The sequence below is a fragment of the Bacillus rossius genome, chromosome 3 (genome assembly GCF_032445375.1).
Source record: "Bacillus rossius redtenbacheri isolate Brsri chromosome 3, Brsri_v3, whole genome shotgun sequence".
Lineage (NCBI taxonomy): Eukaryota > Metazoa > Arthropoda > Insecta > Phasmatodea > Bacillidae > Bacillus > Bacillus rossius.
In genome coordinates, this window is record NC_086332.1 from 23408732 (window position 1) to 23434134 (window position 25403).

Sequence of the window (25403 nt, forward strand, 5' to 3'; positions counted from 1 at the left end):
AAATTTGTTAATCAAATGTCATGCCTCATCTACGCGCCTGCGCATCAACGATCGAGGCCATGTCATGAGATCTTCAAATACGAAGACACTACTACTACCACATCGCAAGAATATTAACCTTTCAGATGAAAACTATAAATCGGAGCGTATTTGAGTTTAACACAATCATATTGGACTTACGTTCAACTTTTAACAAAACGTTAACAACTATATAGTTTAAAATCATTACTGTACCTACCGGTTACTGTAAGACCGAAAACTGCACATTTATAAAAACAATATTTAGCCATTTCTATGCCAGTTACACAAAATTAAACCTGTGTAGCTAAAAAAAATATGGGCTAAGGTAATTGAAGATCACAGACGAAATCTTCATAGTTCAGAGATGCTTATTTAGGCACGTAGTTCCTAAGTTGAATACATAATATGAATTATAATATTATAATGAACCAGTATGTAAAGCATCATGGGAAGAAAACAGTGAATATGTGTAGAGCGAAAGATCCAAACGAAGCGCCTAAAACAGCAATATAGCTCAAATAGTGAGCAGATTTCATGTATAAAATTATAGTGGCAAAAAGCCTAAAACCTCAGCGTACAACCAGTGCTGGGAAAAGCTAAGCTCAATTGTGTAGTATTGAAGATTGTATTTGGCTCCACGTTTTACATCATTGTTTATGCGTAGGCAGTGTTTATTTACACTCGCAGTCGTCAAGAAGAACTCAATTGAGTGTACTCAGATGCAGTGACCACTTAACCACTGGGTGAATGTGTTTGTCACTTCTAACGTATGTGGGAATACTATAATGCGTGTCTGTCCTGACGAAGTATTTCCGACATTTTGTGACACTTATATTAATAAATTCAGAATGTACACAATAGTTTTGTTAAAAATTTATTTTCTATTAAAATACAAAACAATAATATATTACCCTGTTGTTATACATCACTCGAGGTTTCAATTACAAACAAAATTATTAATATTTTCTATAAACTAGTTGTAAGTACTATGAACAATGTCCTACACACAAAAGTTTTCATTATAAAATGTAAAACGGAAATAAAAAATATGTTAAATATAAATTACGGAGATGCTATGGGGTTGAACATTTTCTAAAAGTAATCGTTGGCAGACTTAGGGGGAAATGTATATCAATCAGGAATGGAGGAATCTAGGCCAAAGGGTTTATTGATGCTTATGCTAGCCCAGTTCATTTAAGTGTTACCTAATCAGTATTGATAACTGTTGCGCTATCTAGCGGATAATGACTCTGCACTTCATCAATGTAACAAAAATTGTTCACATGAATTAATTCATTTATGACTAAGCACATGTAATCATAGTTGATATAACACATATTGCAGTACTGGAAGAATTCACATAAAATTAATATTTCGTAGTCAAATTATAATATTTAAATCAATATTAAATAGATCCAAAAATTCCTCTTTTTAAAAAAGTAACAACATTGCTTACATTCAAATATCTCACAAACTTTAGAAATGCTTATTGATTAAATTAATAAAATTTACAAAACGATAAATGCTATTTTCGTTGTCATGGTTTTTTGAAGTCGTTAACTTCGGAATGGGAGATTCTGGATTGGATTTTGGCGTAAGAATTTATATATACATTGCAATAAAAAGTCAAAGTATACCTGTTTATGTTACGCTTCAATATGCTTGCCGTAACGTGTTAAAGTAGTGACGAAATATTATAAAACAATGTAAATGTATTTACCCTGTAAATATCTTTGGAACTATGGAAATTTTTGTGGCATCAAACTTTCCAAGAGCAAGAACTATATTTATTAAGATTAGTTGTATCGTTTGTCTCGTCCGATCAGAAAGCACGTGCGATAGGATGTTTTGAACGTAACGTACATGACGAGTGTCGTGGCTTCTTTTCATGGCTACATACCAGGCTACATATCTTGCGCAAGCAAGGACCTAGCAGAGACGGATTAGGTTATTTCTTCAGAGAATGCGCAAAGTGTTAGCAAACCCACATGCCTGATGCAGTTGTATCTGAGGCGCGCCAAGCATGGCATTTTCGGGTGCAGTCAATGTCTCGACATCTCTAACTCCCGAGGACAGAATGTGGCGCGCAATGTTTCAGTCATACCGGTTGTAGTCACGAGACCAAAGCAGAAGCAAGTATGTTTACCGCCGCAGTGCGTGCTGCGTGGCCAAATACTTTTTTTAAATATTTTTATAGGTTTTTTTTAGGTTTTTGAGGATAGGATAAACTCATCAACAAATAAATCAATACCACTAAGTAGTAACCCCATATCGTCAGTTTCGGAGCTTTAAAATGCCAACAGAATTAATTAAAATAATTATGAAAAATGAGTTTGCGTCTTATCAGTAACCATGGAATAATGTTGAAGTACCGACCGGCTTTATTGCTAACACTTGTGCGTGGTTTCATGGTGTTTGAAATCGGGCCCTTAAACATTAACGAGTTTTCTGGAAGCTTCTTCTACTGAAACGTAATCCTGATTCAGTGTCAGAAGTCTAAAAGGGGGAGCTTGTTATTTGTCAAAAGAACGGCGGGAGGGTGGAGGAATCACAGATAAAACATTTTCTTGATCGGCGTGTTCGCAAAGATGCCCTTAATCTCCTCCACCGTCTTGCCGACGACGGCCGGCTCCACGTTCCTCCACATCACGTCGAAGAAGTTCTTCCAGTACTTGTTGGTCATCTCCAGGGCGAACTGGCCTGCAACACCGCGAGGCACACCGTTGTGGACGTAGTCGGGTATACACAGTTCCCAGGCAGCGCCCCGAAAATTGCATGGGGGGTAAGAAATAAGGGAGGTTTTTTGTGCAAGCTTTGCTACGTTAAAACTTATAAGTCAATATGAGAACGACCCCTCAACTCCCTTTCATATTTTCATAGAAAAACATTTATTTATTTTGGTTATAATGAAATTTAACTATAATTCCTTGCAAATGTCTTGGCATCTTGTTTGTTCAGAATGATTGCATTTTCACGATTCTTCCAAGCGAGTTATTTTCAATATATTAAAACAATTTATAGCATAAGTACTAGCTGAAGTACCTGGCGTTGCCAGAACTAAACCACACTTGGGAGCTGATTTTCGTAAAACCTCGTATTAACTAATCGACAATTCTAACCCGAGCTCCAAGCAACCGTTTCCATGTAGACGCCAACAATGCAAAAGCCCGTTATCATGGATTGGCATTTATGCAGCTGCGATTTATTTTGCTATCAAATTGCTAACCAGTTGACTTCGAATACAGAGAACATACATTCATTCCATAGACTAATAGCTCAATGGAATATTGCTCTTTTTATTCATGGCAGTCATAATGTGGACTCAACGCTTTCCTATGCACAAAACCGAAACAAATTTTTTTTTTTCGCAATATGGCGCAACATCTGTATCCCTCTCCTATCTCGACTTCACCCTTTCCCCCCTTTCCCTCGTTGGTAAACCAGCTTTATGCTTCCCCCTTCCCAACCCGCCGTGGGGGAGTCAGAGTGCGCTATCTTGGAGCACTCCTGGTTTCCTGCTGAGTCCGTATCTGAACCGACACTTCGTCACAGCTCAGTTCCTCGCGAGGCCAGCCGGGATTACAGGCCTAAACCAAGCGCTCCAATAAGCATGCTGCTCTCATACCATGGGTGTTTATCCCGTAAACGCTTGCCACGCAGACGTCAAACAGGAAAATCTGTACTCCAACTAGAAATTCGACTGGAAAATTTTAAAACAAATATCTGTCCACGTTAATCATTCGTTTCTTCGATTCTACGTTACGGGAAATTCTATAAACAAGAAAACTTTATATGGGTTAAATTATAGTTCTTGGACTACGTTGACACAACACACTTGTATTTTAAAGTACGTTTAAGCTCATCTCGTTGTGAATACATTTAAAACTATTTCTCTCTACAATATGAGAAGCGACGGAACATAATGGTTTAGATGGGAAAATTTTGCAGCTATTTAACATCTGAAACGTTAAATTATTATTTTGTATGTAAAGTTTCAATCAAAACCCACTTTTCCGCAGCTCTTCGTGTATTCACCTAATTATTAACGCGATTTTATTCTGGTTTATAACCTAAACGAATACTCTAATACCTAACGTGCTTTTATTATTTGCTTAAAACTTGTTAGACAAACATCACGAAAAGAATACTCATACAGAATAAAAATGAATAAATAAATTTCCTGAATGGTTTCTCGACTCTTGTTTACCAGCCAAATTTCTTCTCCTACAATATCATGACAAATAATACAGCTATGATTATAAGGTAAATATTGCAATGACGAGTAAGAATGTGTTTATATTTGTACGTGAAATAAATCAAAGTATTGTCAAATTTAATTAAAGTGACTTCCTTATTCGATACAGTAATATTTACTTGTTTTTTGTGTAAATCAAACAAACAATATTTAAAATTAAATGCAATAAATCTACAGGATCAAAACACTTAACGATTTTTTGCGTTAGTAGTTTTAAAGCTATTTGAAGATTTATTTTGAAAAATTTATAAAAAAGAAAATTATTTGTGGTTTTTACATTTCTACGTTTATCTACTTAATAAAACTCTAACACTAACTGCCTGACTGCCTGACAACACAAATCCTAAACCAGTGGACCCAGGGATTTGAAATCTGGAGTAAATATTCCTTGAATACCTTAAGGGGTGCATTAAGGAGGGATTTTTTGAAATTCCGTCCATAAAGAGGTGAAAATGGGTGGTAAATTTTGTATGGAGCGAAATACCCCTGAATGACTCACTCATCATGAGTTCTCAGGAACTATGAAACCTACAGTCTTGAAATTTAGCAAGTATATTCCTTTTCCCTTAAGAAATAATTTTACGAAAAGTCAGCTCACGATGATGGTTGCAAGGGCGTTAAAGATCAAAGTTTTTTTTAAAAATATTTTTCAATGCTGTTGCATTGTTGTGATGCTTTATTCGTCTCCATGGCAACGGCTATTACACTGTTGACTTCTACGTCTCCTGGTGACGTCTTTTAAGTTTAAATTCTTTATTCACTTTCAGATCTTAATCAGTTACCGAGGCGGGTTGCGGGGACGTTAAAAATCTAAATGCCTCGTCTTTCAAGTATTTGCAAAGCCCTAGGAAGCGCTGGGTACGTCAGCTAGTGGGCTCATAAATGTCAGCAACGCTAGACTGCTAGCGAAAGCGTTCTCGAAGCAGGGAAGAATGCTGTGGCTGGAAACCCTGCGCCAAACACCGAGTAGTCGAAGAGCATCAGGGTTCGGCAACAGTCAGTCAGTCAGGCGCCGCTTACCTATTTCCTCCATGTCGCCGAAGAGGCCCGAGGCGTACGCCTTGTACGTGGTCACCTTGGGGTCAAAGGTGACCTCCTCGAGGTCCAGGTACGACTCGTCTCCCTTCGTCAGGAGGTTCGCCTTCACCGTCCAAGTGTCGTGCACGTCGCCTGCAACCGAGGAAGTGCCCGGTGGAGGTCCCTGGTCGTCGTGGCGGCTCGGGCGAGTCAACAGCAGACCCTCGCTGCCTCACCTCTCCTCGGCACTCGGCATTCCCTGCACTTGAACACTTTCGAGGGCCTGCTGAAGATGGGGTCTCACACACCATTCTGTTGTTTTTTTTCGTTTACACTTCATTATTATTCGCATCTATCTATCTTCCACTCGATTGGAACAACCATCGATTTGACTTTTTCGAGGCACATTAAACTTGAAACACTCCCATTCGTTTCCTACTTTTCCTATCATCATCCTATCCTTAACAGAATAACACAGATTGGAAGAAGTTAAATAGCAAACATGTATAACAGTTATAGTTAAAATAATCTCTTCTTTGAACTAATAAACATATTTGAATTAATGAGTGCAAATAAAAGTACATTTATCAATTAAATTGTAGATTTCATTTCACTCCTTCCTTGTATCCATACAAAATAGTGATAATTCAATAAAAATGATTCAATTTTATTCATAAAATTATGCAATCATTTCATCAATGTTTTGTTATGACGTCACGTTAAACTATCGTCCGTAAACCGACTTTACAGACAACTAATTTTTTTTTTTTTGGTAAATTAAACACTATACATCTTTTGATTTTGTTGTTCTGTCACTTGCGCACTTTTTTTTAAACCCAATTGTTTAGGAAACATCTGTTGAAAATATTTATGTTAGAACAACAAATGATGAATAAGAGCTATAGTGTTAAATTTACATAAATAGCTCTTAACTAATAGTAACGATGAAAAAAATTAAAATAAAATCAAATTGGCTTGTGAAACCCCATTTCAAGGGTCTTTATTATACCTGGCTGGGCACATATACGATGTACAGAGCTTAGGAAAGCATTTAATAACAGGCTTATGGCAGGGGAGTAGTACTGTTTCCTAATTTCGTTTTTAAACTGTATTTTTAAAAAGAATGTAAATGGCTAAAATGGGTAATTTCAGATTTTTTTTTGGCTTTGAAACACCCAGTAAACATTCTTTGAAAGCACTCAAGAATACTACACTATTATCTTAATTTCCCCGCCATATAATGTTACTAATTTGTTAACAGTTGTCCTATGCACGACGAGAAGACTGCGTGCCAGCACAGAGCCTTGCTCTTAGAGGCGATACCGCGCTAGGAAAACCAGCGAACGTCGCACTTGCCTATAACTACGCGGTGTAAGGTTTCAGCTCTCTGAAACCTCACTGCTGTGGACGAATACGTGTTATGATATTATGTTCATCCAATGAAACTGTTATTTTTTTTAAACATACACATGTTGCTGTAAAAAAAAAAAATGCTGCCCTCCATCTCATTTAACATTACTACTTTTCCTGATGTGCTGAAAACTTACCTCGGTGTGTACCTGACAGTTATAAATTTCATTTATACCCAGTGTTCATGTATTATTGGTGTGTAACGTCTTAGCTCTCAGTATACTGCATTTGGTGGGAGTAATATCGTGAATGCGACGGAAGTCAAGGAACGGAAATGTGTAACAACCACGGTTCTGCCATCTGTGGTGGATAGCGTTAATCAAAGTTCACAAAGCCAAAGGAAAACTTTATAGTATTAACTGTTTAGTGAATTGTAAAAATATTGGCAGTATTTTAATACAATTCTTTGACGAAAATCCGGTCCAAAGCCGGGTTTTAGCATTTGTTTTCAAGTATTTTTCCATTTAATTGGAGCTGTTTCATTATATAGTTTAAAATTTCGCGAAAAATGCCTGCCCCTAAGCATGACCGTTGCTTTCGTGTGGATATAAGGCAACGTCGTGGAATGTACAAGGGCCGGGTGTAATGTCGTTCGGCGGGCAAGGTGGCAGAGGGGAACAGTTTGCACCAGCTACTCCTCCCCTCTCCTTCCTTGAATGGGGGTGGGGAGGGGCGTTCACCCTCAGCTGATCCGGCAGCAAAATGTAGCGGAGGGTGCGAGAACAACGTGTGGTTCGCGTCAGGAAATGTAGTTAAAAACACAATTTGTGAATATTTATCACACTCCACCTTATTTTAAATAATTCTACGTTCAATTTCGTGTCCAAATTTCGTATCATACGTGTATTTTTTGCAACGTGAGAACACACGAGTTTACTCGTTACCGAGGTCACTTGGACTGTTTCTAACTGGAAGCGCAGCACCAGCTAGCGCAAGCATCAGTCGGTGCGAAGCTGGAACCACGCGGCGCGCACCGGTGCTGTTCGGGAGGGACTCGAACACTCGCGTGCAGAACACGGCGCAGCATCACGGCCGGACTCACCCAGGGAGATGTTGAACTTGCCCTTCCAGCTGAAAGGCCACAGCATCCACTCGCCGACGCAGGTGTACGATCCCTCGTAGAGGTACTTGGGGGTGAGGACGTGTGCTTGCATGGTGTACTTGGAGCCGCTCAGAGTCGACCTGCGGCAACCACTCAGCTCTTACACGTACTCGCCATTACACACACACACACACACACACACACTCACATCATGTGAAACTCTGGCTAATAACTCGACCTCCATAAAATAGACCATCGGGAATTTCAAAGTGGGGCTGGGTCGAAATGATCACAACAAACAAAGTCTCGCCTTAGTCTGCAGAAGGCCACCTCAGGGTCTGTTCGTGGTGAGATCGACAAAGCCTTGTGATACAGTTGCATGCATATGTATTTACAAATTCGTTTCTAGCTACATGATAAAATACAATGCCGTGGCTTTATCAAGTACGTATTTCACTCATTGTGAAGACAAACACAGTTTAATTCCTGAAGCTACTGCAGGGGAAGAAATCGCATGAAAGCCAAGACTAAATTCAGTGTTTAAGGTGATTTTTTTTTTAAAAGTTTCAATAGTTTTTAGTGAGGTTGCGTACTCGAGTCCCGAGCTGTCTTTAGCTCGTGAAATGTAATGAGAGGGACTCGCATGCCAGCACTTGAAAGGAAAACTGCGCAGTGGCGGAAAACCAGACGGCCCCGCAGGCACACTCACTTGGCGTCGATGACCTTGGTCTGGCCCATCCCGTACAGGATGGGTTCCTTGTGCGTGACCACGAAGCTGGTGCCGACGCCCACCTCGTACTTGAAGGAGATCTCTCCGTACTCCAGAGGGTCGAGGGACTTGACGCCGTAGTCCGGGAACCCTGGAGCCAGAGAGCGCGCGATCACCGCCTCACCTGCCCGCCTCGTCGCCGCGAGGGACGTCGGTCGACACATCATTACAAATCAATCAAATAAAAAGGGCCTGTCTTTGGTTTTTTTATAATCATTACATACTAGCTGAAGTACCCGGGGCTGCCCGGGCTTTATGCATCAAGTCACGTCTGTAAGACGTACACTTGAAAGACGGCAAATGTTGATCTTAAAACGCCTCCACAATCCGCTTTGGTAGTTGATTAATATCTGAAAGTGAATAAAGAATTAAAAATGTAAAAGACTCTTCAGGACACGCAGAAGGCATCATCAATGCAATAGTCGTAGCTAAATATACAAAAAAAAAAAAAAGTACCAACAGTGCAGTAGCATTGAATAAGGTAAATTTTTATTTTAATACCTCCGCAATCAACCCCCACCCCCCTTGGGAGATGATTATTATAAACTCCTTTGTTAGCGGCTGTTTATGTATCCAAAGGAATGTACTTGCCAAATTTCAAGTCAGTAGGTCTTATAGTTCCAGATAATTCGGGATGAACTAGAAAGTGAGTGGTATTTCGCGTCGCACAAATTTTACCAACACTTTTCACCCCTTTAGGAAAGTTATTTCAAAAACATTTTCCTTAATGCACCCCTAGAGTACTCGAGGAATATTTCCTCCAAATTTCAAATCTCTATGCTGTGTGTTGCTTGTCATTCAGTGTTAGAGTTTAAAGTAACTCTCCACCTTTTGTGTGAGAACTATTCTGTCCACGCGAATGAAGTCGTGGGTACCGCTAGTTTCAAAAATATTTTTAGATATCTATGAGAAATTAATACAATCTTAGTAACCAGTGATCCCGACCTTTGGAAAAGGTTGCTCTATGAAGCTACCTCAATTTTTAAATATAACTTGCTGGATCAAAACTTATCCTATGTATATCAATATCTCTTAAATATTGACCATCTTATATGGAGCAAACGAAGTTTTCATTAATACATCCAAATGTCACACACTATCTTCACTTATTAAGGCGAAATTATCGCAGAATACGTCCCGATTGACTGCGTTACGGGTTTTTAATCGAAGTAATGTAAATTTCCTGACTGCGGATCTTCCACTAACACACAATTCATGTTCATGTTTATGTTTATAATTGCGTGAGTAAAAAAAACACACGGTACATTATTACGTAAGTAAAAAAATTAAGAAATTTTGGTTTTAAACGTTACTACAATTTATGTAATACAGAAAATGTATCTCTGTAGAAGCAGTATTATACCATTTAATTTTGAACTTCAAAAGTCTGCGAACAATGCAACCTGGGATGATAGGAGAAATCATAATGTGGGCCCTGAAAGTAAGAAATATTATTTTCTGCGTACGTTTTACTGGCTGCGAACATTTGTCAGTGTTACAACTGTTTACGTCGCTGCAAATACGTCTCGTTATCAGGATCCTTGACGGCCCTGGTAGCGGGTTCGATCCAAGCAGTCCGACGCGACTCAAACTCGTGATCACCGAGTCTTTGCAAGTGGTTTGGAGTCCTGAAGGTCGCGAGGCCTTCTTGCTTTAACCGCGCGAATCTAAATAATTACCCCATTCACGCGGACCCCTTAAGATTCTGACGTGACGCAACACGGCGAGCACGACTCACCGCCTCTTTGCATAGAGATTCAGGGGCCAGTCTGATAGTGCGCCGTGAAGTTTCCAAACACGCGCTAGCTTTATGTTCATAGAGCTTCACATTACTTGACTTTGGTCCGAGTGGGCGGGAACCCGGATAATAATACATAATATTTTTTTTTAATTTTCACTATACTGTTTCATTAAATTTCTGTGATTATGTATATGCATATAGTTTTCCTTCATTCTGTTTTCTGGCAGTGGTTTTAAAATGACAGTCGTAGAATATCATGTGTATGTTGAACATTTAAACACATATTTTATTGTGTATTACATGTATATGGGTAGTGCCTGAAATAACTCGTCAAATGAAGCATAAATTTATTTTTTGGTTATTTTGTAAAATGAATTGGAACTATATATCTGGATTATTTAGAACTCTAAATATAAATTAATGTTAAAAGAGTCTGTTTAAAAATTAATGATGCAGGCAGAGACACATACTGAAACATCCCCCGAGAAAATGTATTGACGACAACAGTTCAAACAAATCTCTACCCGTTTATGTGTTGAACACACTCAAGTCATTCGTTTATATATTTACTATCACCCCTTTCAGGTTACAATATTAATCATTCTATTTTCAAGCAATAAATACTCAGAACACCTCCATCGTTAATTGTTTGAAAGTTAAGAGCAAACAAGCCTTAATGTATGGAGCACAACTCTCGGAGTACACGAGCCTGGGTTATTAATTGTTTGGAGGAATTTTCACGATTTAAAATTCGTACACGGTTTTTTCCAGTGAGAAATTAATAATCACAGCGAACAGATGCACGAAACCTGAATCGGTGGTGCATGCAACTTACCTTGACTGAATTTTCCAATAATATCGTTCTGCAGAAAATCTTTTATGCAATCGCTGTTACCCAATTTGCACTTCAAGGGTTCTGCGGTCTTTTTTCCTGAAAAGAAAAGTGCATAACGTCAAGAACGCATTTTTGGGAGTTTTAATACCCTTATAAATATTAAATAACTGGAAAAGCAAAACAGTGGGTTACTTACAAATTATCAAGAAACAAACTATGCCCATATAAGCTTCATTGATTTGGTAGTTTAGAATGCATACTTCAGAAATACAGCTAATATTTTTTTATTACTGAAGTGTTCTTTTGAAAGCCTTTCATTACAAAGATATTCATTAACTCAGAGAACACAACGGTAAGAAAAACAAATTGGCTACACTGCTAAATATAAATTATGGCTGTATAAAAATATGAAAAAAAAAAAATATTTCTCTTGAAAATCAATTATAACGAGTCAGTCAGAGAAAAGATAATATTTAACCCTCCACCATGCACGTCTGTAAGAGTGTAAACCCTGTAATCCATATTTAACAACCTTTCTTTTGCAAAAAAAAAATATGCTATTTGCAATGTGCTTTTATAGTTTCGTCGATAAAACAAATCTTTCCAAAAAGAGTAAATAAGGTTCGTGACATCCATTTACCGTAACTCTAAATGTGCTCCACCTTGCAAAAGCATTTAGTGAAAGAGTAAACAAACATTATTTCGCAAGAAACTGCGGCAAATGTTTTTTCAAGAAAGAAACGCTGCTTTAAAAACTTTATTTCTTTAGTTGTAATGTAAGGAAGATAATAGAGAAAGGTTATCCTACTGAACACACTGCACGTCAAAAGACTATAAGTAGCTAATAACAAAGTAACTGACACCTAATATTATTTAATTTGTATATTGTTCGCCCGCAAAAGTTATTTAAATATATTTTTTATTAATTATGTATATCTACGAGAGCTATGCTCTATGACCTGAAATGGAATTATATGGACAGTCAATTGAGTATACCCCTCTAAGGACTAATGAACTTAACGAATAAACGATGATTTTATTCGGGGTATTACTTAAAGAAATTTTCATTGTTGGAAATTTTCGTTTTAAATTTACCGCATTTTTGTGTTTTCAATTGTATTAATAAGTGTTATTTACGGTATTTATATTGTAAATTACGCTAACCGATTTTGGTTTCGGCCAATGAGAGGCCGTGTTTTAGATGTGAGGCGTCTAGAACGTATTAATTAAGAGGTTGGTTGTATGAAGGCGTCTGATGCCGACGCAAAGGCGCGAGGCCTATTTTAAATTTGAAATATAGCTAGCTAGATTATGCCATCCGACACTCAGGATGAGCTTAAACGACGTATAAATAAATAATGTGTAAGATTATAAGGGCATATTCTGACGGATATGTTATTAGGAGTGAAAATCTGTAAGTAAAGATCTTGCATTTTGTATCGCCCATAGACATACCCAGCTGTATGTAATTTCGTCGTAAATAACTCCGATTTGACGACAAACTGATTTGTTTTCACGTAAAAGGTGTCAATTATCCTGAACTACGTCATGAATTATTAGTTCCAAGATTTAAATTATTATTTTATTTTGTGATACCCAGAGGTGAAATGGGAGTACAAGTTTCGTGTCTCTACCATATAAACTGAGTTAAGCCAAGGCAAATACGAACCCAAATATAAACATAAACAGTAATCATACTAATTATTAATTGTGCTATGATTTCAAACATTTTCTGGTATGTAAGAATGCGTCCGTAAAAACATCATTTGATTTATTTTCTGAACATACACTAACGAACTTTTCTGAACGATTCATGTGTGCTACGTATTTTCCTGATGTTTTAATTTACATAAGCGCATATCCACGAGTCATGTTCAGTATCGTTAGGATTGTTTTTCTGTGATTTTTTTTATCTAATTATATTAATATTGATTTTTATCTCTACACATATGTTAGTTGTCCCTGATGAATAGCAATTTTTATTATTAATAAAAACCTGAATTCTATCCCTATGTGTTGATATATGTTACCTAGCTACCTGTGTCCAAGAGTGTGTGTTTTATGATAAATAACATTTTTTTTTGCATGTTTCTAAGGGTCAGAGTACAAGAGCATAACAGTACCATTGACACATATATATATGTCTATATATATATTTTGAAAAATAGATGACAGCCAGTGTATATCGTCCCGACAACACACACACAACAAAAGGGTCTATATATAAATAAACGAGTACTATTAATGGTACTGGCACCAGCAGTAAGAACACACCGAAGAAGTTTAGCAGCAGTATAGTATAGAAAGTGGCGCACATAAACGTGGGGCCCGAGTGTGTTGACACTGAGTTGTCGCACCTTAATTCAAGTTGTCATTTGATCCTGCATTGTGTATCTAATCCATTATAATAACATGGCACACAACCACCCCACATACTCGCTCAGGAGTAGGCATGACAGTATGTGTGAAGACTGCGATAACACAGGGAATTCAGGAAGTGACACGGCGACATCATCAGCAGGGGGTTCACCAGTGAACACTTGTGTGGAGGGACCTAGTGATCACTCTACCACCGTGACTGAGAGGTTAGGGCGGCCCATGTCACCAGCAACAGGGGAGCAGGAGGAAAGGGAGGCCACTGTCCCTAACATCACACCATTGCCAGATAATACTTCTACATCACCTGTGACACTGGAAGCACTCATGCAATTATTACGGCAGAGTAATACTCAACTAAATGCGAAATTAGAACAGAACAATACTCAAATGGAGCAGCATAATGCATCCCTAAATGCAAAATTAGAACAGAACAATACTCAAATGGGGAGGCTTACGACTGAGTTGGGAGCGCTGAGGGATCAGACCAACTCAGGATTAAAGAGCCTGGAACACAGCATTGAGGTTAGGCTGGCCCAGCAACACGAACAGGTCCAGCAGATATCTGAGCAGGTATCACAGAACAGTAGTCGTGTGGACAGTCTGGAGACTCATGTAACATCCATACGAAATATGATCTCAAATGAACACCAGGGACAAGCTAGTGCTAGGGAGGAGGTGCGAGGACATCTCCAGCATCTCGAACATAGACTGGAGGACATGGAGGTGGCTACTGCCACACTACGAGATAGAATCGAGCACCTTAGTGTACACCCCAGTCCCAGGAGTGAGTCAGCTGACCGCCAAGCTCATGTACCGTCACACACAGCCCCTGTGTCAACTGTACCGACTGCCCCAGTAGACAGGCAACCGTACCCCAGTGAGATGTACACAATTCCACTGCTACCCATCCACAATCATCCTACCGTTCAAATGGATCTGCCCAGAGAAACCCCTGTATTGAGCCCATCCAACATTGATGCGGCCACGCTCATGCACCATCCAGCTAAGCATTGGGCAGAAGTTATGCCCACGTTTGCTGGCAGAGCTACAGAGAACCCCATCCGTTTTCTGAAAAGATTTGAGGAATACACCTCAACCTTTCATTTGAGAGATACAGAGATACTGAAGTGTCTCAACAGCGCCCTGAAAGGACCGGCATTTTACTGGTGGGAGATGCTGAGTGCATCAACGCATAGTTACGCCCAGTTCCAGTCCCTGTTCCACAACCAGTATTGGAACATCCGAATACAGAGTCACCTCCGTGCACAGCTTCACACGGAGAAGTATGACCCAAGGAAGTGCGCGTCCTTGGAAGCGCATCTATCAGCAATGTTTGAGAAGACACGCTACTTGGATCAGCCCATGACGGATGATGAATTCATCGCGGCCATCCTCACGCAGCTTCCACTCAAGTATCAGAAGCAGTTGTCAGGCCTGCCGTACCGTGATGTGACAGAGTTCCGCGAGCGCCTTCTCAATTATGATAAACTTGAGAAAATGGACAGAGCACCCAATACCAAGGAGGAGAGTGAGAGGGTATCACAGCCCCACCGACAACAGCCAGTCCACAACTACTGGCAGAATCGCGAGGGAAAACCCAAGGAGCTCAGACAGGCAGCGGTAAACACAATGAACTGGCAGCCAAGAGGAGGAGGACCTAGCCGGAACGATCAATACCAGACAGGCTACAGGAAGACCCCCTATTACAAGAGAAAGACGTGGTGGTCCAACTCCAGGAATTACCACAGCGATGACGAAGCAAACCACCGCCGGAGGCAGGGGGACTACCGACACAACAAGCGAAGATCATTCTCGCCAGAGTCACGGCCACCCAGGGAGTCAGCAGACAGCCGCCGGAGAGCATCGTCAGAAGACGAGCTGGAGTACTGCAAGAAGTACCGCCGTACCGACGAGCCCCGCTACAACGGCAAACCTGAGGACTACCGCCCGCCATACCACTATGCCCCCAGGACTCACGAGACGAGTGGCGGCCATGCCCAGAACAGCCACCTTTCGTACAACCGAAACACACAGATGACAACATTCCCACCACCATTTGCTGCACCGTCTACATCTCAGCAGACGATGTACTACAACCAGGGACCAGCAAATCAGGTGGCAGCAGAATTCAAAGCTGCTGTGTCTGAAGCAGCAGGGAACCGACAATGGAATCGTCAAGAAGGAGCCAGATCACCAGCTCCAGGTGGACGTGCCAACACTGGCACGTTAAACTATTAAGGATCTCTGTACGATCAACCCTGAATTTATACCCCACTGTGACAAGGAGCCCGAAAGGACAAGACTACCCACAGGAGAAGAAGTGGAAGCATTCGTAAGAATGAAGCTCACAGCAGAAGCTGATGTACGAAGAAGAAGGAAACCAGCATCCAAATTGTCTAAATTTAATATCGGCGACCTTGTGCTCAAGAAAACATCTCCTGTCAGCAAGGCATGGGAGAATGTCACCAGGAAATTATTTCTGCTTTTCGACGGACCATATGTCATAACTGACATAGTTCAAGAGAACTGTTATGCTCTGGGAGAACCATCTACAGGCCGACCAGTAGGCCGGTATAATATTTCGCAGTTGAGAGCCTACAAGAAACCTGTGTCCCAGTGAACAAGTTCGACACAAGCTAGTGAAACACCTATATAGTACGAGTATAGGTACTATAACAGCTGAGCGCAATCGGAATGTCTAGGTCAGAGCCAGGACCAGACCAGTATAAATGTGAAAGGTATTAAATGGTTACTGTGTAATTTGATACGCCATGTGAGGCGTATTGCAACCACTGACAGGTACCTAATGTGTAGCGGAAGTGTGATACCCGCTTGGTACATTATCGTCGCGTCGATGCGGAAGTGCAATTCCCGCTTATTATTGCCTGTAGTGAGGTGAAGTGAAATGCCACCCACACAGATGTAATGAATCTTCGAATTTAATAGTGTATTATGTGTATATTATTGTTTGTCAGTTGGTCTGCGTTATTCTTCGTGTGAGTATAAGTTCACTAACAGTAATACCTGAATCTATGTAATGAGATGCGCCTATCTGTAAGTACTATCATACTAACTAGCAAAAAGAAATGTCAAGCTTGTGTGTTGTCGACTAACTTGTGTGAGAGAAGTATGGCCTAGCTGTGTAAACATGGGTGAGCACTGTTCTACAAAGCATCTAAGAAGCACATGAACACTTTGCAACTACTAGCATAATAATAAGGTTACCTTGAATTACTGATGTGGTTACTCCATTTTTTCCGAAGCACAACACACCACTGAATTTATTAAGAATCGCCGAGATTTATCATTTTCTGTTATTAAACACTGCTGCAGAAGAAGATAAAAAAAAAATATTCTTTTTTTTTTGCAAATGTAATACTTTTGTTTTACACGAATTCTATGATTGAAGTAGGGCTTTGCAAATGATCTCATAGGGTTGCATTCTGCCCTGAATGCAGAGTAGAAAAGTATGCATTCCTTTCGCATACAAATCAACTCAGTATTAGAAAGCTATTTCTTTAAATTAATTTGATTTGGTTATTTTTAATAATGATATTTATGAAATGATAACAAGATATATACGAACGACTGTGTCATTTATTGTGAAAAAAAAAAACTATACAAAAGATTTTAATTTCATTCAACGTGGAACTTGAGATTTTGTTTGTTTATGTTTGTAATCGTCGAGTAGGCGAATATGATGTCAAACGAAGACCTGAAAAACTCAATGTCTAACAACTATGTCGCGGACTTAGTACACTGTTGCAATAAATGTCAGCAGGCTGTATTATAAACAAGTACTAAGTTACTGCAAAATTGAGCCAGCCAGAAAAGAAAAAAAAAGAAAAAAATAAAAAAATTTGCAAGCTATCATGAAAGCATTTTTTTTTTGTTTCACTTGGCTTTGTCAGGATAGAATTATCCTTTTCATCGAGATCATGAATCTCAAGTGATTTTAACAAGAAACAATTCCTATCAGAGAAATTTCTGAATGATATGAATACACAGTCAGGATCCTGCGAAGCCCGCATCGGATGCCTGAAAACGAAACTAATGGTTGAGATGAGAGGGAGACTGCTATACACTTTCCAAACAGCTGTTTGCGTTATATGAGAACCCAGCTGATTACAGAAAAAAAATACTACCTTGCGAGAAATGGTAGAAATAAAAGTTCACCAGACACTCGAGTAAAATAAAAGAAAAAGAAAGGCCGCCTTCGCCGAGCGAAAAGCTGCGATAAAAGAGAGAAAAAAAAAAAAAGGAAACACTGTGCGTTCCCTTTCCAAGCACAAGTTACACATGATGCGTGTACTTAAACGAAATCAAAACTATTGTTGATTTGTTTGCTAACATAAACAAATGCTTTTAATTATGTAATATATGAAATGTTCCTTGAAGTGATATTGTAAATATGATTTTATGTATATGATATGAGATGTTAATGAGAATTATTAATTTTATCAATTGTTGATATTATGAAGTTATGAAAGAGTGTGAGATGATGCTTATGGAAATGTACGAGATGCATAATGAAATTGTAAATAGAATAATACAGGTACAACCTGAAGGCATAAGGATGCCTAACAATGATGTACACAAACCCTTTCATTAACATGAAAATAAGTTTAGTTAAAGTTATGCTTGAATGTTATCTAGCTAATGATACCTATTGTTAAGATGTAACAATTTCACTTTGAAAGTTATTGAATGTTTTGCCTAAGTTAATATACTTATTATTTAATATCTGATGTTATTTGATCCCATTAGTTACTATTTGTTTTAATAGAGTTAGTTTATACTGAACTGGCTTGTGGATAGGCTACGTTAAGCACAGAAGATGTCTTAGCCTGCCGACATTCGTGCGTTACAAGTGCACGATTCACACATGAGTGAAGAGTTTTAAGACTGTTTAAAGACCGGGACACTTGTTAGTTAAAACGTACACAATACAGTTCGCAACGGCTGTGTACCTATCAGTGACGGGACCCGACGAGTGCGTCCTTGTGAGAAGGGGCGGTTCCGCCGACACGAGCAGCACCGCAGACGTCCCGACGCCGCCTCTCACGTGTTCGTGAGTTAGGGCGGCAGCTGCAGCCGCAGTCCGCCGCTGCAGATGTTCGCCGCGGAGCTAGGAGCCGTGGTGTCCGGTACTGCGAGCCGCCACACGCCAAACCCGCCGACGTCTGGTGTGGAGCAGGTGTTGGTGTTGGCCGCTTTGAGGTCGGGCGCTGTCCCGATGCCTCCTCAGCCGCCGCCGTGGATGTCGTTTGCACCGCGGGTGGACGTTGATCCACTGCCATGACGTGTCCTGGAGAACGTCACATTGTTGACTCACATGTACATACACCCGTTACAGCCATATGAGATTGCTACTTACAGTAAATATGTCCTCCCACGTCCCTCTCAACAGGAGCGGCTCAAGGGAGTAGACGTCGTCGGAGAGCTGTAGCAGGTCCAGCAGAGAAGATTTTGCGCGGGAAAACCCGTGGACCATTCGAGCGCAGGTCTGCTAGCGGCGACGACACGATGCAAAGTGATTAAAATTGCGCGAATTGTCTGGTGTAACGGTCGAAAGGACGATAGAAAAAAAATAAATAAAAAGGAGGAGAAGAAGGAGCTCGGTCGCTCCAAGTTTTTTTTTATGTGTGGTGCGCGCGCCGCTAGGCGACAAGGCTATTCGTTGTACATAGTGCGAGAGAGACGGTAAACTGCCAATCACATTGTACTGTTTTGAATAGGTCAACGATTGCAGTTCAATATGATTGACAAGGGCGGCAATTCTGTGCTGTTACTATTTTCATAATGCACAGAAAGTTATGACTTATTTTAATGATATTATTATTTATGAAAACTTATTATATTGACTGTTATTATTATTATGAAATTTTATTATTTAATTTGTATATTGTTCGCCCGCAAAAGTTATTTAAATATATTTTTTATTAATTATGTATATCTACGAGAGCTATGCTCTATGACCTGAAATGGAATTATATGGACAGTCAATTGAGTATACCCCTCTAAGGACTAATGAACTTAACGAATAAACGATGATTTTATTCGGGGTATTACTTAAAGAAATTTTCATTGTTGGAAATTTTCGTTTTAAATTTACCGCATTTTTGTGTTTTCAATTGTATTAATAAGTGTTATTTACGGTATTTATATTGTAAATTACGCTAACCGATTTTGGTTTCGGCCAATGAGAGGCCGTGTTTTAGATGTGAGGCGTCTAGAACGTATTAATTAAGAGGTTGGTTGTATGAAGGCGTCTGATGCCGACGCAAAGGCGCGAGGCCTATTTTAAATTTGAAATATAGCTAGCTAGATTATGCCATCCGACACTCAGGATGAGCTTAAACGACGTATAAATAAATAATGTGTAAGATTATAAGGGCATATTCTGACGGATATGTTATTAGGAGTGAAAATCTGTAAGTAAAGATCTTGCATTTTGTATCGCCCATAGACATACCCAGCTGTATGTAATTTCGTCGTAAATAACTCCGATTTGACGACAAACTGATTTGTTTTCACGTAAAAGGTGTCAATTATCCTGAACTACGTCATGAATTATTAGTTCCAAGATTTAAATTATTATTTTATTTTGTGATACCCAGAGGTGAAATGGGAGTACAAGTTTCGTGTCTCTACCATATAAACTGAGTTAAGCCAAGGCAAATACGAACCCAAATATAAACATAAACAGTAATCATACTAATTATTAATTGTGCTATGATTTCAAACATTTTCTGGTATGTAAGAATGCGTCCGTAAAAACATCATTTGATTTATTTTCTGAACATACACTAACGAACTTTTCTGAACGATTCATGTGTGCTACGTATTTTCCTGATGTTTTAATTTACATAAGCGCATATCCACGAGTCATGTTCAGTATCGTTAGGATTGTTTTTCTGTGATTTTTTTTATCTAATTATATTAATATTGATTTTTATCTCTACACATATGTTAGTTGTCCCTGATGAATAGCAATTTTTATTATTAATAAAAACCTGAATTCTATCCCTATGTGTTGATATATGTTACCTAGCTACCTGTGTCCAAGAGTGTGTGTTTTATGATAAATAACATTTTTTTTTGCATGTTTCTAAGGGTCAGAGTACAAGAGCATAACAGTACCATTGACACATATATATATGTCTATATATATATTTTGAAAAATAGATGACAGCCAGTGTATATCGTCCCGACAACACACACACAACAAAAGGGTCTATATATAAATAAACGAGTACTATTAATAGTACTGGCACCAGCAGTAAGAACACACCGAAGAAGTTTAGCAGCAGTATAGTATAATGCTATTTGCAATGTGCTTTTATAGTTTCGTCGATAAAACAAATCTTTCCAAAAAGAGTAAATAAGGTTCGTGACATCCATTTACCGTAACTCTAAATGTGCTCCACCTTGCAAAAGCATTTAGTGAAAGAGTAAACAAACATTATTTCGCAAGAAACTGCGGCAAATGTTTTTTCAAGAAAGAAACGCTGCTTTAAAAACTTTATTTCTTTAGTTGTAATGTAAGGAAGATAATAGAGAAAGGTTATCCTACTGAACACACTGCACGTCAAAAGACTATAAGTAGCTAATAACAAAGTAACTGACACCTAATATTATTACTTGGCGAAGAAATGCATATTTTAGGCTGGAGTAAATATTTGAATTAATTAATTTTATTAATAAAATATATATTTTTAAAATAATTATTATTTATAAATATTTTATAAATAAAAGGAAAAAAATTCATTTCTTATTTTAATCCTCATGTCAATCCATCATGGTTTGTGTGAAAATATATTTGCTACAATGAGCTCGGTACATGTAACCAGGACAATGTTTTCGCGGGATACATGTCTCTTCACAAACATATTGCTGTTTGAATATTAGTCCTGGGATTAGCTTAGCGCATCTCAATGTCTACTTCTGTCCTGAAACTAGCCCATCCCACTCGTACTCTTCGCTTAGGTAATAAGTCAACAGTCCTATATGACATAATATGTTCAGCCAGTCTACATACAGTGAACTCTCCATATAGCGATTCTCCCTATAACGATACTTTCTCTATAACGATTGATATTGACATTAACGTTTGGTCTACCATAAGAACAACATATTTTTTCTCTCTAAATAACGATATCGTTCACTCTCTATAACGATGTATTTACTTAGAACACTAATCAAAATACAGTAAAACATTACGATAAAACCAAATTTCCAGTCGTACCACTTGACGAGCGATCGCCAGTTGGACTCAAGGTCAATGCCCGTAACCGGTTATTTCCAATGTTTAGGCGAGGGGGTGGTCGAGTCCACTAGTCGGCGCGGGGGTGGGAGGTCAGTGGCGGGCGAGGGGGTGGTCGAGTCCACTAATCGGCACGGGGGTGGCAGTTCAGTGGTGGGGAAGTTGAGCGCGCGCCAAGCAGCTCAGTCAGTTTACTCAGTTAGCCACGTCACGCCTGGCTGTTCATATCGGAGCTGTTTTTGTACACCTTACTGCACCGTGTAAGTTAATGAGTGTTTTATCAGTTTTATTCTAACCATTATGCTACCAAGAAAGCGGAAAGTGCTCACCGTGGATGAAAAAGTGTCATTAGTTAAAGCAATTGAAAATGGTGAAAAACAAACTGATGTTGTGCGGCGAACGGGGCTTTCCCAATCGACTGTGGCTACCATTTGGAAGGATAGGCGCAAGTGGCTTGACGCAGATGTGCATGGGGATAAAAAGAAAATGCGAAAACCTCAGTATGAAGACTTAGACCGTGCTATTCTGCAGTGGTTTCAACAGCAACGCATAAATAACATACCGCTCTCTGGACCTTTGATAAAAATGAAAGCTGAGTTTTATGCAACAGAGCTTGGCATTCCTGATTTTAAGGCTTCTGAAGGTTGGCTGAGCAAGTGGAAGCAGCGCCACAACATTAATTATGGACAGATCAACGGGGAGGCTCGTGACGTCGATAGGAACACTACAGATGGCTGGCTAGAAAAGGTATGGCCTGATCTTAAGGCTCGTTATTCAGCCGAAAACATTTTTAATGCTGATGAGACGGGTCTATTTTACAAGTTGACACCAAACAAAACTTTAAAATTCAAATCAGAAAAGTGTATTGGAGGAAAGTTGTCAAAAGAAAGAATTACAGTTTTGGTAGCGGCCAATATGACAGGATCGGTAAAGAGAAAACTTTTGGTGATTGGCAAATCTAGAAACCCGCGTTGTTTAAAAAACATCAAGCGTCTGCCTGTCACCTACAAGTCAAACAAAAGTGCTTGGATGACGTCTCAAATTTTTGAAGAGGAGTTGAGAAAATGAGATTCTGAGTTGAAGGGGAACAAAATCTTGCTTTTGGTGGACAACTGCCCTGCACATCCAATGATTGAAAACCTCGAAAACATAGAACTCTGCTTCTTACCTGCCAACACCACAAGTGTCCTTCAGCCCATGGACCAAAGTGTTATCAAAAGTTTGAAAAGTCATTATAGGCGCAGGCTTTTAATGGAACTCGTCGAGTCTAATGGGAATTTACAAACCTACGATCCTAGACGCCATACAAATGGTCAGTAGGGCATGGGCAGAGGTAACGGATAAGACCATAAGACATTCCTTCAAGCATGCAGGATGGCTGAAAGATCCCGAGCCAGCAGATGATGAAGATGACTTGCCTTTGGCCGTTTGGGTTCAGCAGCTGGAGCTTCCTACAACATTTTCAGAAGAGGAGCTTCTGGATTTTGAAAACATCGATGGGCAAGTGGCTACAGCAGCGGGTGTTACAGACGAAGACATCCTGAATTCTGTTCGTGTTGATGAAGATAGTGATCAGGAAAACATTGATCCAGAGGAGGAGCCTGAACCAGAACCGGTCCCAACTCCAAAAGAGGCATTGGAGGCTGCTAAAGTACTGAGAAGATTCTTTACTCACCAAGATGATCCTGTGGCTACGGAAGATGTTGGTCGTTTAGAAGATAAAGTGAGGTCATTGCTGTGGAAAACTAAAAAAAGGCAAACGACGCTAAAAGACTTCTTCCAATAAACTGTATGAACTGTATGTCTTGTTGTGTTATGTATGTACGTATTTTGACATTCTAAATACAGAGTACTACATATGTACTAATGATTGTATACACTGTATCATTGTATCATTTCATATACATATGTAATTTACTACTACATATGTACATATGTGTGTTTGTGGACAATGTAAATATAGTACTGTATATTGTATTTATACTGTTTAATATGGTGTTTTATTTCAGCACACTACTCCATCCAAGATTTAAAAATAGGTTTCTCTCTGTATAACAATCTTTCTCTATAACGATGAAAATCGCTGGTCCCTTGGATATCGTTATAGGGAGAGTCCACTGTATTCCTGTCGTCAAACACCGCTACAAACTTCTGCCCTCGTTGACAAATTCTACTGCATTTTCAAATTTTCAGCTTCCGTCTGCAACTGTTCATTTTAAACTATTTAAATACTTTTCTGAGTTATTGGAGGTCTTCGTTCTTTTTCCAAAAAAAAAAAAAAAAAAAAAAAAAAACTATTGTCAAACTCAATAAAATAATTTTACAAGACTCTACTTGCCATGCGTAAGAAACGCCACAGCTTCCCGCTTGTCCAAGAATGAGGTGTTGAGTGACAATTCAAATGCGAATGCTTACAGCATTGACAGAATATTATGCGTTTTAAAGCATTCGCGCTTCTTTAAACTCCAAATCAGCTTTTGAAGGTAAAAAGTGCTTAGGAATAATACGAGTGAAACTAAAATTTAAGTATTTTAGCCTTAATGAGAGTGTAAAACAGTGATTTATAAGTATTTGATAATACTTCAAACAGCTGATTGATCAAATTTTGTAGTGAGCAGAAAATAAATAATTAGTGATTTCGAAAATTGTGTGCATTCGACCAAGCTTAGTGAGGTTTCTATTACAACTAGAGCGACTGGAATTTGTATTTCTGTATGTAACTTTGCCCAAAGGTAGTTTTCGAACAGTTCATTGGATTTCATAAAATTTGGTAGGTAGACAGGTATGACCAATATAATTTTTTAGTTCATGTATGTGCAAAACGGTCGAGGTGTTTTTGATATGTTTAGTACATGCACGTGTATCTTTCAAAATCAAACGCATTACTTGAATTCCTGGTTGGAATCCAAAGAGAATAGGTTCCACAGATATCGTGATACTGCATGCCTCAAAGCAAACTAAAGAAAATAACAAGTAATTAAATGCCACTGAATTAAATCTACCCTCTGACATAATGTATTCGTTGCATTAACTTTTAAAAATTTTGCAAAATTATTTACGTGTAGTATTGTTTAGTGGCATGGTTAAATGGTAAGAGTGTGAAACCGTTTTTTTCTTCTTCTGCTAATTGTTTCGCCATATTGGTTTAAGACGCCCAAAAAATTGGCTGAAGTGTAGTTTTTTGCAAGCGGAAACTGTTTTCAAATTACTTTTTATTATTCAAGTGACTGTTTTTTAACGACGGTGATCCTAATTCATACTTACTAACCATAATCAGACGTCAAGCACCATTTCCGCAATGTTTTGGGCGGAACAAAATGGCGACGGTTGAGGTTAAAGAGTGACTTCAACTACGTCACAGCAAGCGTTCCTCTGACAATTCCTATCTCCATGTTACGATTACAGTAGTTACGGGGTTAAGAGTTAACAAACGTAACATCGCGAGGTCTCAGTTCGGGGCGATGGACAGTGGTATTGCGGGCGGCGCACAGTTCTGGTAAAGCCACAGAAGACTGATCTAAGAGTAGCGTGCAGCGCTACTAGCTGTGCGGCGCGGTTGAAGCATACTCACGAGGGGCCACGTCGTGGGCTGCTATGGAGGCGGCGGCTACCGCCACCAGCGCCAGCAGGGCTGTCAGGGAGGCGGCGTGGACAGCCATGGTCGGAGC

At 39.2% G+C, this 25403-nt stretch overlaps 1 protein-coding gene across 1 annotated transcript; it reads right to left on the bottom strand.

Annotated features, from left to right (window-relative positions):
- Positions 1-882: 882 nt before the first annotated feature.
- Positions 883-25403, bottom strand: LOC134531414 (protein takeout-like). Its single transcript, XM_063367116.1, has 6 exons — positions 25307-25403; positions 11091-11186; positions 8455-8605; positions 7746-7885; positions 5297-5446; positions 883-2721 (listed from the first exon to the last, which is right to left on the bottom strand). The coding sequence occupies exons 1-6, from the start codon at positions 25392-25394 to the stop codon at positions 2570-2572; spliced, it is 777 nt and encodes a 258-aa protein (XP_063223186.1). The 5' UTR covers positions 25395-25403; the 3' UTR covers positions 883-2569.

Excerpts from the sequence above, each read along its gene's own strand:
- LOC134531414 (XM_063367116.1), bottom strand. The coding sequence starts at position 25,394 with ATGGCTGTCCACGCCGCCTCCCTGACAGCCCTGCTGGCGCTGGTGGCG. Across the intron at positions 11,187-25,306 it reads AGCCCACGACGTGGCCCCTC|GAAAAAAGACCGCAGAACCC; the intron begins GTGAGTATGCTT and ends TTTTCTTTTCAG. Across the intron at positions 2,722-5,296 it reads CGGCGACATGGAGGAAATAG|GCCAGTTCGCCCTGGAGATG; the intron begins GTAAGCGGCGCC and ends GCGGTGTTGCAG.